Source organism: Temnothorax nylanderi, unplaced genomic scaffold, assembly GCF_030848795.1.
Source record: "Temnothorax nylanderi isolate EJ_2023f unplaced genomic scaffold, tnyl_v1.0 TNYL_tig0595_pilon, whole genome shotgun sequence".
NCBI lineage: Eukaryota > Metazoa > Arthropoda > Insecta > Hymenoptera > Formicidae > Temnothorax > Temnothorax nylanderi.
In genome coordinates, this window is record NW_027249657.1 from 12,754 (window position 1) to 27,418 (window position 14,665).

At 38.0% G+C, this 14,665-nt stretch overlaps 2 protein-coding genes and 1 long non-coding RNA gene across 5 annotated transcripts; 2 read left to right on the top strand and 1 right to left on the bottom strand.

Moving 5' to 3' along the window:
- The first annotated feature begins 4,727 nt into the window (after nucleotides 1-4,727).
- On the top strand, nucleotides 4,728-6,965 carry LOC139784183 (MYG1 exonuclease-like). Of its 3 annotated transcripts, none has more exons than XM_071723341.1 (7): nucleotides 4,728-4,846; nucleotides 5,044-5,147; nucleotides 5,246-5,428; nucleotides 5,730-5,825; nucleotides 5,920-6,132; nucleotides 6,229-6,436; nucleotides 6,521-6,965. In XM_071723341.1, exons 2-7 carry the CDS (start codon nucleotides 5,143-5,145, stop codon nucleotides 6,875-6,877), a joined length of 1,062 nt encoding a protein of 353 aa, XP_071579442.1. In that variant the 5' UTR covers nucleotides 4,728-4,846; nucleotides 5,044-5,142; the 3' UTR covers nucleotides 6,878-6,965. The 3 variants fall into 3 exon arrangements, with proteins under 3 accessions (XP_071579442.1, XP_071579444.1, XP_071579443.1); XM_071723343.1 differs by having other exon boundaries at nucleotides 4,737-4,846; nucleotides 5,051-5,147; XM_071723342.1 differs by having other exon boundaries at nucleotides 4,751-4,895.
- Nucleotides 6,966-7,752: 787 nt separating this feature from the next.
- LOC139784184 (uncharacterized) lies at nucleotides 7,753-8,829 on the bottom strand. Its single transcript, XR_011721495.1, has 2 exons — nucleotides 8,778-8,829; nucleotides 7,753-8,553 (listed from the first exon to the last, which is right to left on the bottom strand). It is a non-coding gene; the product is annotated as an uncharacterized lncRNA (long non-coding RNA).
- A 2,390-nt stretch (nucleotides 8,830-11,219) lies between these two features.
- On the top strand, nucleotides 11,220-14,083 carry Mob3 (MOB kinase activator 3). The gene is made up of 5 exons (XM_071723333.1): nucleotides 11,220-11,866; nucleotides 12,085-12,235; nucleotides 12,450-12,677; nucleotides 12,779-12,894; nucleotides 12,975-14,083. The coding sequence occupies exons 1-5, from the start codon at nucleotides 11,822-11,824 to the stop codon at nucleotides 13,140-13,142; spliced, it is 708 nt and encodes a 235-aa protein (XP_071579434.1). The 5' UTR covers nucleotides 11,220-11,821; the 3' UTR covers nucleotides 13,143-14,083.
- Nucleotides 14,084-14,665: the final 582 nt, after the last annotated feature.

The window sequence follows — 14,665 nt, forward strand, 5'->3', positions numbered from 1 at the left end:
GGGTGTAAAAAAACGCCAGCCCCCAACTTTAAGATATTGGAAAACGCCCAACGCCATTCGAAGGAGAATCGTTTGTACCCGTTTGTACCTCCGTTTAAATCGTTTGTTTCTAAAAGGTTAAGGAGTTAGAGGGGGTGAAAAAAACGCCAGCGCCCAACTTTAAGATATTGGAAAACGCCCAACGCCATTCGAAGGAGAATCGTTTGTACCCGTTTGTACCTCCGTTTAAATCGTTTGTTTCTAAAGGGTTAAGGAGTTAGAGGGGGTGAAAAAAACGCCAGCCCCCAACTTTAAGATATTGGAAAACGCCCAACGCCATTCGAAGGAGAATCGTTTGTACCCGTTTGTACCTCCGTTTAAATCGTTTGTTTCTAAAGGGTTAAGGAGTTAGAGGGGGTGAAAAAAACGCCAGCGCCCAACTTTAAGATATTGGAAAACGCACAACGCCATTCGAAGGAGAATCGTATGTACCCGTTTGTACCTCCGTTTAAATCGTTTGTTTTTAAAGGGTTAAGGAGTTAGAGGGGGTGAAAAAAACGCCAGCGCCCAACTTTAAGATATTGGAAAACGCCCAACGTCGTTCAGAGTAGAATAATATGTTTAAGGTCAGAGATAGAATAATATTCTTGAAGTCGGAAATAAGACAGATAGAATGATACATTCGAATCAGCAATAAGAAAGACAGAAAGATATGTTTGAGTCGGAAATAAGAAAGATATCAGAAAGAATGTAAGGAAGAATATCAGTACGGCGAATTGCGTTATTCTTTGACAGATGTACCGCCCCAGTCAAACTCCCCGCCTGGCAGTGTCCTCGAATCGGATCACGCGGGGGTATTAACGGCGATCGGCCGCGAGGCCTCACGCCACTCTGACACGCTTGGCTCTAGAACACCGTGACCGCCGGGGCACGAAGCCCTCGGGGCACGCGCTCCGCCTAACCGAGTAAGTAAGGAAACGATGAAAGTAGTGGTATTTCACCGGCGATGACACGCTGGTTCGGCATGGCGAGGCCAACCGCCGAGAGTTGGGTAACGTGAGAAGGGGATGCCCGTCGGTCGGTTTCTCAAGTATTCGTGTTTCGTGAGTTTGTGTGAGTATGCGTAGGATTCGGATTCGTGAATCGGCGTGAGTATAAGTATTCGGATTCGTAAGTATGGGTGAGTATAAGTCGTTGCGTGAGATTCGGATTAAGTCGTTGCGGACTATGCGGATTCGTGAGTGCCTGTGAGTATAAGTCGTGCGGGTGAGTCGGTATGTTAGTGCTTCGTGATTCGTGTTTGCGCGGAAGGCGGTTCGCCGTACTGATATTCTTCCTTACATTCTTTCTGATATCTTTCTTATTTCCGACTCAAACATATTTTTCTGTCTTTCTTATTGCTGATTCGAATGTATCATTCTATCTGTCTTATTTCTGACTTCAAGAATATTATTCTATTTCTGACCTTAAACATATTATTCTACTCTGAATGGCGTTGGGCGCTGGCGTTTTTTTTACCCCCTCTATCTCCTTAACCCTTTAGAAACAAATGATTTAAACGGAGGTACAAACGGGTACAAACGATTCTCCTTCGAATGGCGTTGGGCGTTTTCCAATATCTTAAAGTTGGGCGCTGGCGTTTTTTTCACCCCCTCTAACTCCTTAACCTTTTAGAAACAAACGATTTAAACGGAGGTACAAACGGGTACAAACGATTCTCCTTCGAATGGCGTTGGGCGTTTTCTGATATCTTAAAGTTGGGCGCTGGCGTTTTTTTCACCCCCTCTAACTCCTTAACCCTTTAGGTAGCAGGGATGTAACGGAGATGAGCTCTGACTCCGCTGACCGCGCACAACGAATGCGCGCCGTACCCTACCCCCACTACATCCCCACTACTCATGTTACCGAGAGTCGCGGCCGCCGCGAGCGCCGCGCACGCGCGCACCGGCCGCCGCGCGCCGCGCGCCGAGCGCCGCGGTCCCATTCAAACTGCTCTCGATATACGCAGATATACGGCGCGGAGTTTCAATAAATACTGAGATATATCGTTTTCGATAATACTGACTTTAGACGCATACTACGTTTACGCGAGCGTTACTTCTGTAGTAACTTACGATAATTCACTCGTTTACGCGGAGTAAATTATCGTAGTTACTACAAAATCCCGTTTACGCGAAGGAAAATCCAGTTTATACGCGAAGGAATTATCGTAAGTTACTACAGAAGTAACGCTCGCGTAAACGTAGTAACAGTATAAGTACATACAGTAGGGACTATCAATAGGACGACCACTAGAAAAGTTCAGTGTCCCTACTGTATGTACTTATACTCCCTGGTAAAAATTACCGTTAGAAACGGATAGAACGTGCATTCTATCCGTTTCTGACTGTTTTACTATGCGTTTCTTTCCCTGCAATTACGGATAGAAGCAGATGAAAAGTGTTGCAGATTCTATAAGACTGTGTACGCAAATACGATGAGGAAGGCTAACTGCATCTAACTGATTCCTAACGGAACGGAACTTCTATCTGAACCTATGCGCAGACGAATTATGAATCCTATCCGTTTTTATACGTAGCCAATTTTGAATGTCTATCCGCATCTGATTGCAAAACCAGGCAGGATATCTATCTGCATTTGCATGCAATTATGATTTGCCCGCTCTATCCGTTTCTAACTGCAAATGCATTTTATTTATTTCTTATTACTGCAAATACATGTACATTGTGGGAGGTTTGTAGTTATCAGGTAGATTCTACCTTTAAACGCCAGGAGAAGGGATTCCTTTAGTTACGACACTGTAATTTTTCTGGTTGTCGCCTGACAGAACGCCTGCTTATATATTATGGCTGGTTGTATTTTAAATGTGAGAAACGCTTTCCATCATGCGCCGCCTAGCGGCGTCGTCGCGAAGATGCAGATGGATGCGGTATCCGCAATTACGGATAGATACCGTCAGCATTTGATGCGTACAGAATGCGGACAGAAACATACAGGATTCGTATCTGTAGTTGCAGACAAATTCCTATAGGTCGACATTGCGTACAGATGCAGATGAATGCGGTATCCGCAATTACGGATAGATACCGTCAGCATCTGATGCGTACAGACTGCGGATAGAAACATACAGGATTCGTATCCGTAGTTGCAGACAAATTCCTATAGGTCGACATTGCGTACAGATGCAGATGGATGCGGTATCCGCAATCACGGATAGATACCGTCAGCATCTGATGCGTACAGAATGCGGACAGAAACAGACAGGATTCGCATCCGTAGTTGCAGACAAATTCCTATAAGTCGACATTGCGTACAGATGCAGATGGATGCGGTATCCGCAATTACGGATAGATACCATCAGCATCTGATGCGTACAGAATGCGGACAGAAACAGACAGGATTCGTATTCGTAACTGCAGACAAATTCTTGTAGGTCGACATTGCGTACAGATGCAGATGGATGCGGTATCCGCAATTACGGATAGATACCGTCAGCATCTGATGCGTACAGAATGCGGACAGAAACAGACATGTTTTTCTATTGCAAAAGCTTATAGATGCTGTATGCCGATAGATTTCCATTAGATACAGTTATACGTCGTTACATTTTCTGTCTGTATTTGCAGATACAATAGTGCTGCTTACAGAAACGGATAGAGCTAGACAAGCTTGCAGTTACAGCGGATAGGATTCCGTTACATACCATCAGAAATTCTATCTGTTTCTAACTGTTTCTAACGGTAATTTTTACCAGGGCTGTGCTTTAGAGTTTAGATTACGTTCTTTTGGATGATTGGTCTCACTTTTCTCAACCGTCAATTTGACTCACATATCGCGTCGTGTCGCGCGGCTTCAGAATGAAGTCGTTTGCCGCCGTTTTCGGAACACGGACGAAAAATACGAGCGGACTTTGTAAAATAAATCGAGTGACATGTTTAATTTTACAAATCCATTGAAATAAAACAATAACCGGCCGATGCGCAACAGCGGAGTCAAGAGACACGGTAGTGTCTCGCGCCAAGTACACGCGGAGCGAGACCGACCGTGATGACTCTTTTTTTATTGCAATTAATGTGACATGTGACAATGCACATATAAAGTAGAATATCTCTCATTTTCGCGCACATGTATTTATGAATCGAATTTTCTGAATCGATTATAACTTTGTCAAATGTTCTCCTGCTCTCCTATTATACTGATACTGATATTTACCACATAAGAAGATTCTGCATTATCTAATCTCTTATTTTTTTATAAAAGAACGCTTCTATTTTTGCTGTGCGATAACAAACGTGATCATCTTCATCCGCATAATTTACGTAGAATTTACTTAATAACTTTCTTCTCCGGCTATTTAGTTTCTCCCTACTCTATGGCAATCAAATGCGGTAATGTAAGAAACTTTGGATGTTCACGACACTTATGTGATTCATATATTTTCTTATAACACGCGATTTTTGTGTAATACAAAATACAGTTATTCTCGAACTTCTCTAATTTCAGATAGATGTTTTAAATGTGTACTCGACAAGTTTCGCATGTACGTATGTGTGTTACCTGCCGGAAATATTCATGGCTACGTAGTTCAACGTGCACATTTTGCGTACATAAAGGCGTCATTGGACGGGTTACACCGTTCGATTTTCCCACCAACAAATATAGAAAGAGAATCTCGAACAGTATTCGTGTAAATACGCCTTAATAAACCAACTTCAACAACATACTAGCCGTATTGAATTGGTGACCTCTGAAAAGAGGCAGAGGTGTCAACACAAAAGGAAGAAGTTCGTTTTTCCCGACAGCAAGTAAGCACGCATTCTCAGGCATCTTTTAGCCACTCTCTGCTGGAAAACAGTCAGTTTAAGAGGTACGAACTCCTAATATAAAACGTACGTTCTTTGGCGTGCAACGTTAAGGTATCTAAACACAACTTAAAGAACTTCTGCATACAAAAGAGCTTCTGGTGGAACTCATGTTTTGCTACAATCTGATGAGAATTCATTAAATATATATTTACTTGATATAGCATTATAAATCTCGCAATTTTGTATGATATAATCACAGTTTTCAGTCGATTATATCAAGAAGCGCGCAAATTCTCCAACCTTCTCACGGAAACCGAAAGATTTCAGAAATATTGTTGTATGCAATATTAAAAAAAACATGATGTAGGTACATTTCTGAAATAGTTCAGATGCACAGTTAATTATACATGAAATGTTAATGAAATATTTCTGCATCATTTCCGAACATTTCAATATTTCAGGAATATAACATGCCGAATGAGGTGGTTAATCGACGGAGCTCCGGATCCCAGAACGGCCAGAACAATGTCAAGAAAATCGACCGTGAGGATCGGCACGCACAACGGACATTTCCATTGTTCTGAGGTCCTTGCCTGCGCACTCTTAAAACTGCTACCACAATACAAGGATGCGTCTATAGTGAGGTAATAATCCTTAACTGAAAGCCAAGAGTTTTAACGCATTTAAATGATAAAATCAAGAAAGGCAATTGGCATGAGTTATATTATCGAAACAATGGCCCGTATTCACATTCGGATCTTATTTCAAGACTGTCTTAAGAATAATGTCTTAAGATGCTAATACGGCTCTGTGATTGGTTCATAACATCTTAAGATCGTACTTAAGACGGTTTTAAATATGAGATCCGACTATGAATATCGGCCAAAATAAATAGAAAATATTAAATTGCAGAACTCATGGAGAACACACCCTTTAAATTTTTAGATCTGAAGATAAAAGTGTCTTAGATACCTGTGATATCGTGGTAGGTGTTGGCGGAGAATATGATCCTTCCAGACATCGATATGATCATAACATGAAGTAAAATATATTTGTACTATTTAATTATATGCGCCATTATAAAGAAAATTCCTCTGTTTCCGCCACATCGTTATATATTCTTTTTTGGTATCAGAGAATTCCAAGAATGGATTAATACCATTATAAGGAAACCAGAACATCATGGCAGAGTAAAACTAACCAGTGCGGTACTGATCTACTACCAATTCGGTCATGAGATATTGAGAAATGTACTTTCGGACGTAACAGAGGACAGAATTATTAATGAAATGTTTACGTTTATTTATGCGAAGCTAATCTCGGAAATCGATACTATGAATGAGCACAAGTACGATACGTACAGAGTCATTGCAAGTGGACGCTTGTGATATTGCATACTGCGCAGTATGCTACACCAAAGTTATTGCACTTGCATTTGTTTCAGGTGTAAATTAGAATCATATACTGATTTAAGTGCGCGCGTATGCAGACTGAATCCACTGTGGGATAGCCAGGATGAGGAAAAAGACAAACAGTTTGAAAAAGCCATGGCTTTGGTTCGGGAGGAATTTTTGGAAATTGTAAAAGACGCAAAAAACATTCGGTTACCGTCAATGGACATCGTGCGACACGCTGTGGAGAATCGATTCGAAGTAAGGAAAACTCTTCCTCTATAATTTGTCTTTTTGTTTTGGATATATTTTCGATTATCGTTTAATGTAAAACATTCTTGTAAGGTCGATCCGAGCGGAGAGATAATAATGTTGTCGAAAGTTGTATCGTATGAAGAGTATCTGTTTAAACTGGAAAAGGAGATGAACGTGTCGCCATCAATAAAGTATGTCATTTGGAAGGTTAGAAACATTTATTGTATTGGCTGTGTCCAGGAATGTTGGGTGTACAGAATGTTATTTCCGAAAGCGTGGGGTGGTATGAGCCATGATACCCTTGTCGAAGCCTGTGGAATTGAAGGCGCTCTACATGTACATCCCGATTTGTACGTCGGCGGTCACGAAACCGAGGGTGGCGCGGTTACCATGGCGCGGAAAGCGTTAGAGATTGAGAAAACTGTGCAAGGTGAAGATGATGTCTAGACCATTGATTTTTTTGTAGAATTTTTCTGACGGTTATTGAACATTTTTTAAAAACTTTTTTCGTAATTAAATGCAACTCAATCATGTACATTTTGTTTTTTTTTACACTCATGGAACTTCACAGTATGAGAAAATTGTTTCATCTTTTGAAATTGTCGTGCGTCAAATACTTGTGAATTCAATAAGGATGAAACAAACCGTACACACTTATTCCAGAAATTATTTAAAAAATGGTTCTCGTTTATTGTTAAAGTTTCTTTACATTATATCCATATAAAACATGGCACAAGTTTCCCCGCATGTTCTTCTGCGATCGGGGAAAGATAGCTCGATTTTATCGATACGCGGTTTTCGATGGTTGCTTAACTCCGTCAGTCAGCGTTTCGGGCAGCTGCTTGTATGGCCAAATGCGCAACATTAGCCCCTGGTTGTAAGTTATACCCTGCGTTGATCTGTAACATAGAAATATTTTTACATTAAAGCAAGATAATCGATATTTAAAATAAATAACTATCGCGCCCGTTAAATTTTTTAAATGTCATTTTAACAAAAGTTTAATTTTAAAATGCTGACGCGAGAAACAATCGCGGCCGCCGCACGACTGCATATTTCCGTATTAGCTCATTCGCGTAATTAATTCGCGAAAAATCGTGCAAATAATATATATCACGACCATGCAAACAAGATAAGACGCGACATTCACGACGTAATATCGCTTCTCTCTTCGCATATGCCGGAGATCGAATTCCGGCGAAATATTGCGCTGGAGTTAAACTTTGAAAGTGTCGGAATCCGCCATAAGAGTCTGAGAGAGAGAGAGAGAGAGAGAGAGAGAGAGAGAGAGAGAGAGAGAGAGAGAGAGAGAGAGAGAGAGATAGATAGATAGATTAAATTTATTATGCCCAAGAAAAACTATAGGGCAAATATTAACAATACAAAAAGAAAGCAAAATGTGCATGCTCTCTCTTACACAAATCGGTTAAGTGTAGAGCACAACCAGTAGCTTATTATAACAGTATACGCTGTAAAAGGACTAGAACTAACGCAACTTAAAAATAGGAACAACGTAAGTAGAATAAAACTAAAACTAATACTAAGAATAATAAGACGCTGCACAACTTACAAGCCGATAACAGGGAAAACGCCATCAAAAGCCCCGCACCAGCAATCGATATCATGCAACCTCACCTGCCAACAAATACGCCCTGAGAAGACCCTTGAAGGAGACAATTGAGGAAGCAGAGGTAATATTGCCTGGAAGAGAATGCCAAAAGTAAATAGATGAAAGATGAAAAGAGTTTCTATAGGTGGTAGTTCTATGGGAAGGAATATGAAAGGTTTGGGATGCATCAAGACGACGATCAGATCGGATCCTCCTCAATAGCGGATCAAGCAAAGCGAAATTGTCACGCAGATACGAGGGAGAGTGCATGCGAAGAATGCGAAACATTTGACAGCCAAGAAAGTATAACCTCCTGTTTTCAACTGTAAGCCACCCCAATTGTCGCCTGAACGGAGCAATATGTTCGTCACGCTTGAGATCAAATATAAAGCGAATGCAACAATTCACAAGTCTCTGTAATATGGTGTTCAATTCTCCAGTCAAACCGTGATAGACTAGGCAGCAGTAGTCAATGTGCGGCATAATTAAAGCTAATACCAGCCTTATCCTTAACCTAGTGGACAAGGAGTTTTTGTTAAACTTAAGCTTGTACAAAGAATAATGCACTTTTTGAGAGACATGCAAGATATGTTTTTTCCAAGATAGGTTAGTCGTAAAAATTACGCCCAAATTCTTAGCTTCGTTAACAAAGGGTAAAGGCGTATGGTTTACAATAATAGGAGGTAGACAATGGAGGTCAATATCATTGACATAAGCCTGACTACCAAAAATAAGTACCTTTGATTTTGCAGGATTGAGCTTAAGACCATTCAACGTAGCATAATCAAAATAGCATTCGCATCCCTTGAAATCAACTCAAGACCATGAAGAATGTCGGCGCGAGTACATTGTAGATATATTTGTACATCATCAGCGAATATCATATGATAAACAAAAGACAGGAATCCACCTATATCATTGATATAAAGAGCAAATAAAAGTGGGCCAAGTACAGAGCCCTGAGGGACACCAGTCGAGAGAGAGAGAGAGAGAGAGAGAGAGAGAGAGAGAGAGAGAGAGAGAGAGAGAGAGAGAGAGTGCGGAAGATTTATACATTATATCTCCGTCTGTTACAACTCGACTAAACGGTATATTTCGCGTAACCGGCGTAATGTCATTTCTTCCACTTTATGCTAGTCGTCCAACTATTCATATGCGTACTTTATTAAGCAAAGGATCTTAATATATGTTTAGATTGAACTAACAAAGCACGTAACATTTTTATCTTTGCACCTTGTAACTACACGATCGGTCCGCGACACGCATTACGTTAAATTTTTGCGTTATAAAGCAGCGTAGTGTACATACTTTGTCGCAAACGAATCAAAATAGTTGATAAGTTTATCTTTTTGTTGCTACCGCTCTGGTACTGATGTTTGACGAAACGATCGGACTGTAGGATAAGACATAAGACTATTAATGTGTAAGAATAAAATATGTATTACGTTAAGAGACCAAATGTTGCATTGACAAAAGACGATGTTTTGTGCTCCGTCCAAAAATAATAAAGCACATAAAAACAGACGATTTATATCTACGTTATTACTGCACCGAATAATTTCGTAACTATCTCAAGTAAAAGAATCTTCGGAAAAGCAACGATTTTTGGCAGCAAAAAGAGAAGAGAAGATTGCGATTAGGATTTACAAACATTTTTCGCCAAGATGGCTGCAGTGAGTGAACAGGAGCCTTAATATTTTATTTTTTAGACAAAACCTGTTAATAAGGTAAATAATAAGGTAATTAATAAAGTTAATTATAGTTAAGTCTATGAATATAATAATATTAAGTAACGCAAAACGATCTAAAATGCAAATTATAGTATAAAGTCTGTTATGAATACATGCTCAAATGTAAATTTTTTTTGTATTTTGTAGAAAGAAATGTTAGATAAAGAAAAAATTTTGCTATTTTTATAATTCTTTTCCTCTATAACATTTATTTATTTAATATTTGTTTTTCCTGTATAAAAAAATCGAAATAAACAATAATGTATGTATAAATAAACCAAGATTTTTATAAAGAAAAAAGAACCGTAAAGTGAACCGTATGAAAGAACCGACTCGCTTTAGGGAGTGAACCGACTCCGAACCGCTCACTGAGATGAACCGTTTTGCCCATCTCTACATAAGACAGCAAAATAATAAAATAAGAATTACTCACCCCACGGTCGCTCCGCCGTCGCCCGATGCCTCCCAGGCCTCCTCCTCCTCTCCTCGAGCCTCCTCCCAGCCTCCGTTGACCCGTTGTCGCATCTCCGTAGTCCGTCAGGACTCCGTCTACGCATTCACTCACGACGGCGACGCGCGACGCGTCGATGTACGCGCGCGAAAATCGATAAAAGGGGTGCTTTCCATTTACATCAAAACTCAGATAATTCTCACTTGTGACGTCGTTCTATCCTTTTTGGCAATTAATGAATAATAAAGACAGAATGACATCACAAGTGAGAATTACCTAAGTTTTGATGTAAATGGAAAGCAACTAATATCGTCGCTTATTATGATTGCGCGATACTTTCGACACTTTATATACGGCACTCCCGGTATTAATCTCGCGACGCGGCGCGTACTTTAATTACACGGCGACGGAAGAATTACGACGGAGAAGCTACGAACAAAGCTATACGATCCGATCGACACGGCCGTAACGTCCCGCAAGTGGACGCTAACATGGCGGAGAGAATTTCGTAAATCACGCGGCCAACTTCACTGGCCGCTCTCGCCAGGAGCAACCGTCGCGAGGACAATACACGCATATCGCGCTGCGATCCAAGAATTCCAAGAGCAATAATGCCTTCTTCAAGATACTCTCTCGGCCGGTACTCTCACGACTCTCGCGACGTCAAGTACTTTTACGATGTAAATCGCGGCATATATCGCGCGGGAACGGGGATAACGGAGATTCAAACCGACGAGCGCGCGCGAGAATATTCGAAAACCACTAACCAGGCGTTACCGAAGACGAGCAACCGCGAATGAATTTCTGCGCCCGCAGAAAACTGAGAAGCACCGACATTGGCTGCGTTCCAAAATGTGCTGACCCCAAAATTGCTGAATATCCTGAACTCGAAATAGAACAGACCTCGTGTATTCTATAAACTCGTTAAAATAACTGCTAAAGTAGGTAATTGCTATTGAGGCGATATTAAAGACTGATAAAATTGCATTTTGTTAAATCTCATCATCCGCATGGAAAAATCAAAGAAAAGTCAAATGTAGATAATATAGCAAGTTTAAATGAAAAATTTATATATTATCATGTCGTCTAGATATATACATATGCATCTGCGAAGTATCAGTATAATAATAAATCACAAAATTAATGTTATAATTGTAAGTGTGGTCCAAATTTTAGCAGTTACGCGAATTTTCACGTAAGATCGATCGGCTTCAACTCTTCAATAGTACCTTGTCGATGCTATACGAATGCATCATCACAATTTGCGAACTGCGATCAGTGCGATCTGTCATATTTGGTGATTCTGGTCACAGCTCATAGCCGTCACGGGTCATAGAACGTTGCAGGACACATCCGACCATTCCGATCGAGAACATCACGTTCAACGCATTTGGAGTGTATTGAAACAAAAAGTGTCCGGGACACAATTAAAACGAGTATCTTGTCGCAGCTCGCCTGTGCTTTTCCTTTGAAATGCCGGTGAGCATAGCGTGATCTCTAAGATGAAAATTCGGAGCTGCGCGTAGGCAAAGTGTGTTTCTTCTCTCGAATTTCTGACGAGAATATATAACTGGGAATAATAGTAAACCTTCGCGTGCACGATGACCACATTAAGCGGATTTATAGAATTCTTCCAGAAAGGCAAGGTAAAGACGGATTTGTGGCGTACACTAACCTAGAATTAATTTTTGTTTAAAACCTACAATAACTCGCCTTTTCCGTAATTGTTATCTAATGTTGTCTAATGTCGTTTAAATATACAATATACATAGCGTAACATGTTGTGAAAATTAATTTGTATTCTTGTATTTTACAATTGTTAAAGAAATGCGTTTGCATATTATCATATGTATTGCAATTGCAGACGTTTAGGCCGAAGAAAAAGTTTGCTCACGGAACATTGCGTTACTCTTTATACAAGCAAGCTCAAGCGTCTCTTAATTCTGGGATCAATCTGAGATCTGTCGTCAAATTACCTCCCGGAGAAGATATGAATGACTGGATCGCCGTTCACGGTACGTGAAATATTTAATAGCAATTTAGCAATATAAAAGTTTAAAGTTATGTAAAAGTTTCGTTAAAAATATTTTGATATTTTCTTGATCCTACCTTGAGAAAAATATCCTAAATATTTCAATCTTATCTCATTTTATAAACAAATATCTTATTTATATGAAGAGAATACTGGAGAGAATATAATAATTATATATATTTTTCTTTCTTTTTTAGTTGTGGATTTTTTCAATAGAATAAATCTTATATATGGTACTGTATCCGAGTACTGCGATTCAGCGTCTTGTCCAGCAATGAGCGGTGGAGCACGTTTTGAATATTTGTGGGCAGACGGTGAAAAATATAAAAAGCCAACAGCGTTACCAGCGCCACAATACGTTGCTCTTCTTATGGATTGGATTGAAACTCAAATAAATAACGAGACAGTTTTTCCAGTGTCAACAGGTTTGACATCTGTTTTATGACAAATGTTTTATAAGATTACTCTATTTAATATAGAATGATCTTATTTTATATCAAGATTTAATCAAATCATTTTATTACAGATGTGCCATTTCCCAAAACATTTATACCATTATGTAGAAAAATCTTGACACGCCTCTTTCGAGTTTTCGTTCATGTGTACATCCATCATTTTGATCGCATTGTAGCAATAGGAGCAGTAAGTATATCGATTGGAGTACTTTTAATATTTTACTACATTACAGAGATCTTTGAATGAGTACGTTATTATTATTTTAGGAAGCGCACGTGAATACTTGTTACAAGCATTTTTACTATTTTGTGACAGAATTTGATTTAATTAATCCTAAGGAATTAGAACCGTTAGCCGAAATGACTGCTAAAGTTTGTAAGGATAGTATTTCTCCTACTCAAAGCACAGCACCATCGAGCAATCAAGGCAGATAGTTATTTTGTAGCCATATTTGATAAAACTAATAATTACAATTTATTGTAAAATAACAGAACTTCCAGACAGACAAAGAGGAGAAAACTTTAGGATCATTTCATGTGCGAATAGAATATAGTTTGTGACATATTACTAATTATATACCATTTAATTAGTTTTTTTTACCAAGAGAGAAAACTACTAATACAATGTATTTTATTTTTACAAAATTTTTATTCTAATCAAGAGACACGGTAGTGTCTCGCGCCAAGTGTAAATTTACATTAGAATGCTTAAAGCATAGTCATGAGTGCAATTTTTAATAAGCTGTTATTATATATTTTGCCTAATTATTTCCAAAATTAATATAACAATTGATATATACTCAATATTTATATCTACATACTAGTTAAGGCATTGTAATACAAAAGTTGAATCTCAAATTTCTTTGTTATGATAAACATTTTACATTTAGATTGGAAATGTTTCGTTGAATCTCAAATATTTTATTTCTTCTAGTTCTTTAGTTTAGTATCTTTTTCGCGTCGTAAGACATTGTATTAGATAATTATATATAACATTGTTCACTTTTCTAAAAATTAATTAAGTAATTTTCGTATTTTTTATTTTTTATATAGATTTATTTGAATTTATCAGATGTACGAAAAGACATTTACCTTCTTTGTAAAATATGATACTATAGATATTAATTATGCAAGAAATGTGCAAAAATTTCATGATTACAAAATGATAGAAAATTTGTAATTAACACTTAGTAATTCAAACATTTATTCCCCTTGAAATATAAAGCTTATTTAGATCTGCGCAACATACATAATAATAATAAGATAATAAAATTAAAAGAATGTGTGCAAGAATGGATATTCGAAGAATATAAGGCAAACAAGCATTGTCACAAATTTTTGTAAATATATGCAGGAAATACATATTTCTATACCCATTTCTTTCTACACTAAAATATATCTACATTTTAACTCCAACATTTTTATTTTATTAGCTTATTTATTTAACAAATTTATTCATCACTTAATGTTTGAGCTGACAAAACTTTAATTAATATAGAATTAACAAAACAAAACATTTTGTATCTTTTTATAATCTATATATATAGGTAAAAAAAAGAGGTTAATTTCAGATTTGCACAATCTCATTTATGCCAAAGAGTAGTAGTAGTACGTAATTTTACGATTCAATTCTCCAGTACAGACATGTAATCTCTCAAATTCTACCATATTTATATTCTACTTTGCTTTTTAATATGGTAATATCGATCATATCCTATTTTCATTTCTGTATTTGTTAAGCAAGTAAATAATATTTATCGATTAATGATATAATTACAAAGCACGTTTAATTATTTTACTGAAATTTATGTCTGTACTTAAGATTTAAAATTTATTTTAAACATATTTAGAATTATCATAGTACAGTTCATATAGTATAATAAATACAGTCCAAATACAGACATGTATTTGTCTGTAAATTACAGTCCAGAAAAGTACAAATAGCTATTGAAATATTC

Bases quoted from the DNA above. Each gene is read 5' to 3' on its own strand.
- LOC139784183 (XM_071723341.1), top strand. The intron at 5,429-5,729 runs GTAATAATCCTT...TTAAATTTTTAG, and splicing joins AAGGATGCGTCTATAGTGAG to ATCTGAAGATAAAAGTGTCT. The intron at 6,437-6,520 runs GTAAGGAAAACT...CATTCTTGTAAG, and splicing joins CTGTGGAGAATCGATTCGAA to GTCGATCCGAGCGGAGAGAT.
- Mob3 (XM_071723333.1), top strand. From the start codon at position 11,822: ATGACCACATTAAGCGGATTTATAGAATTCTTCCAGAAAGGCAAG. The intron at 12,236-12,449 runs GTACGTGAAATA...TTTCTTTTTTAG, and splicing joins TGACTGGATCGCCGTTCACG to TTGTGGATTTTTTCAATAGA. The intron at 12,678-12,778 runs GTTTGACATCTG...ATTTTATTACAG, and splicing joins AGTTTTTCCAGTGTCAACAG to ATGTGCCATTTCCCAAAACA.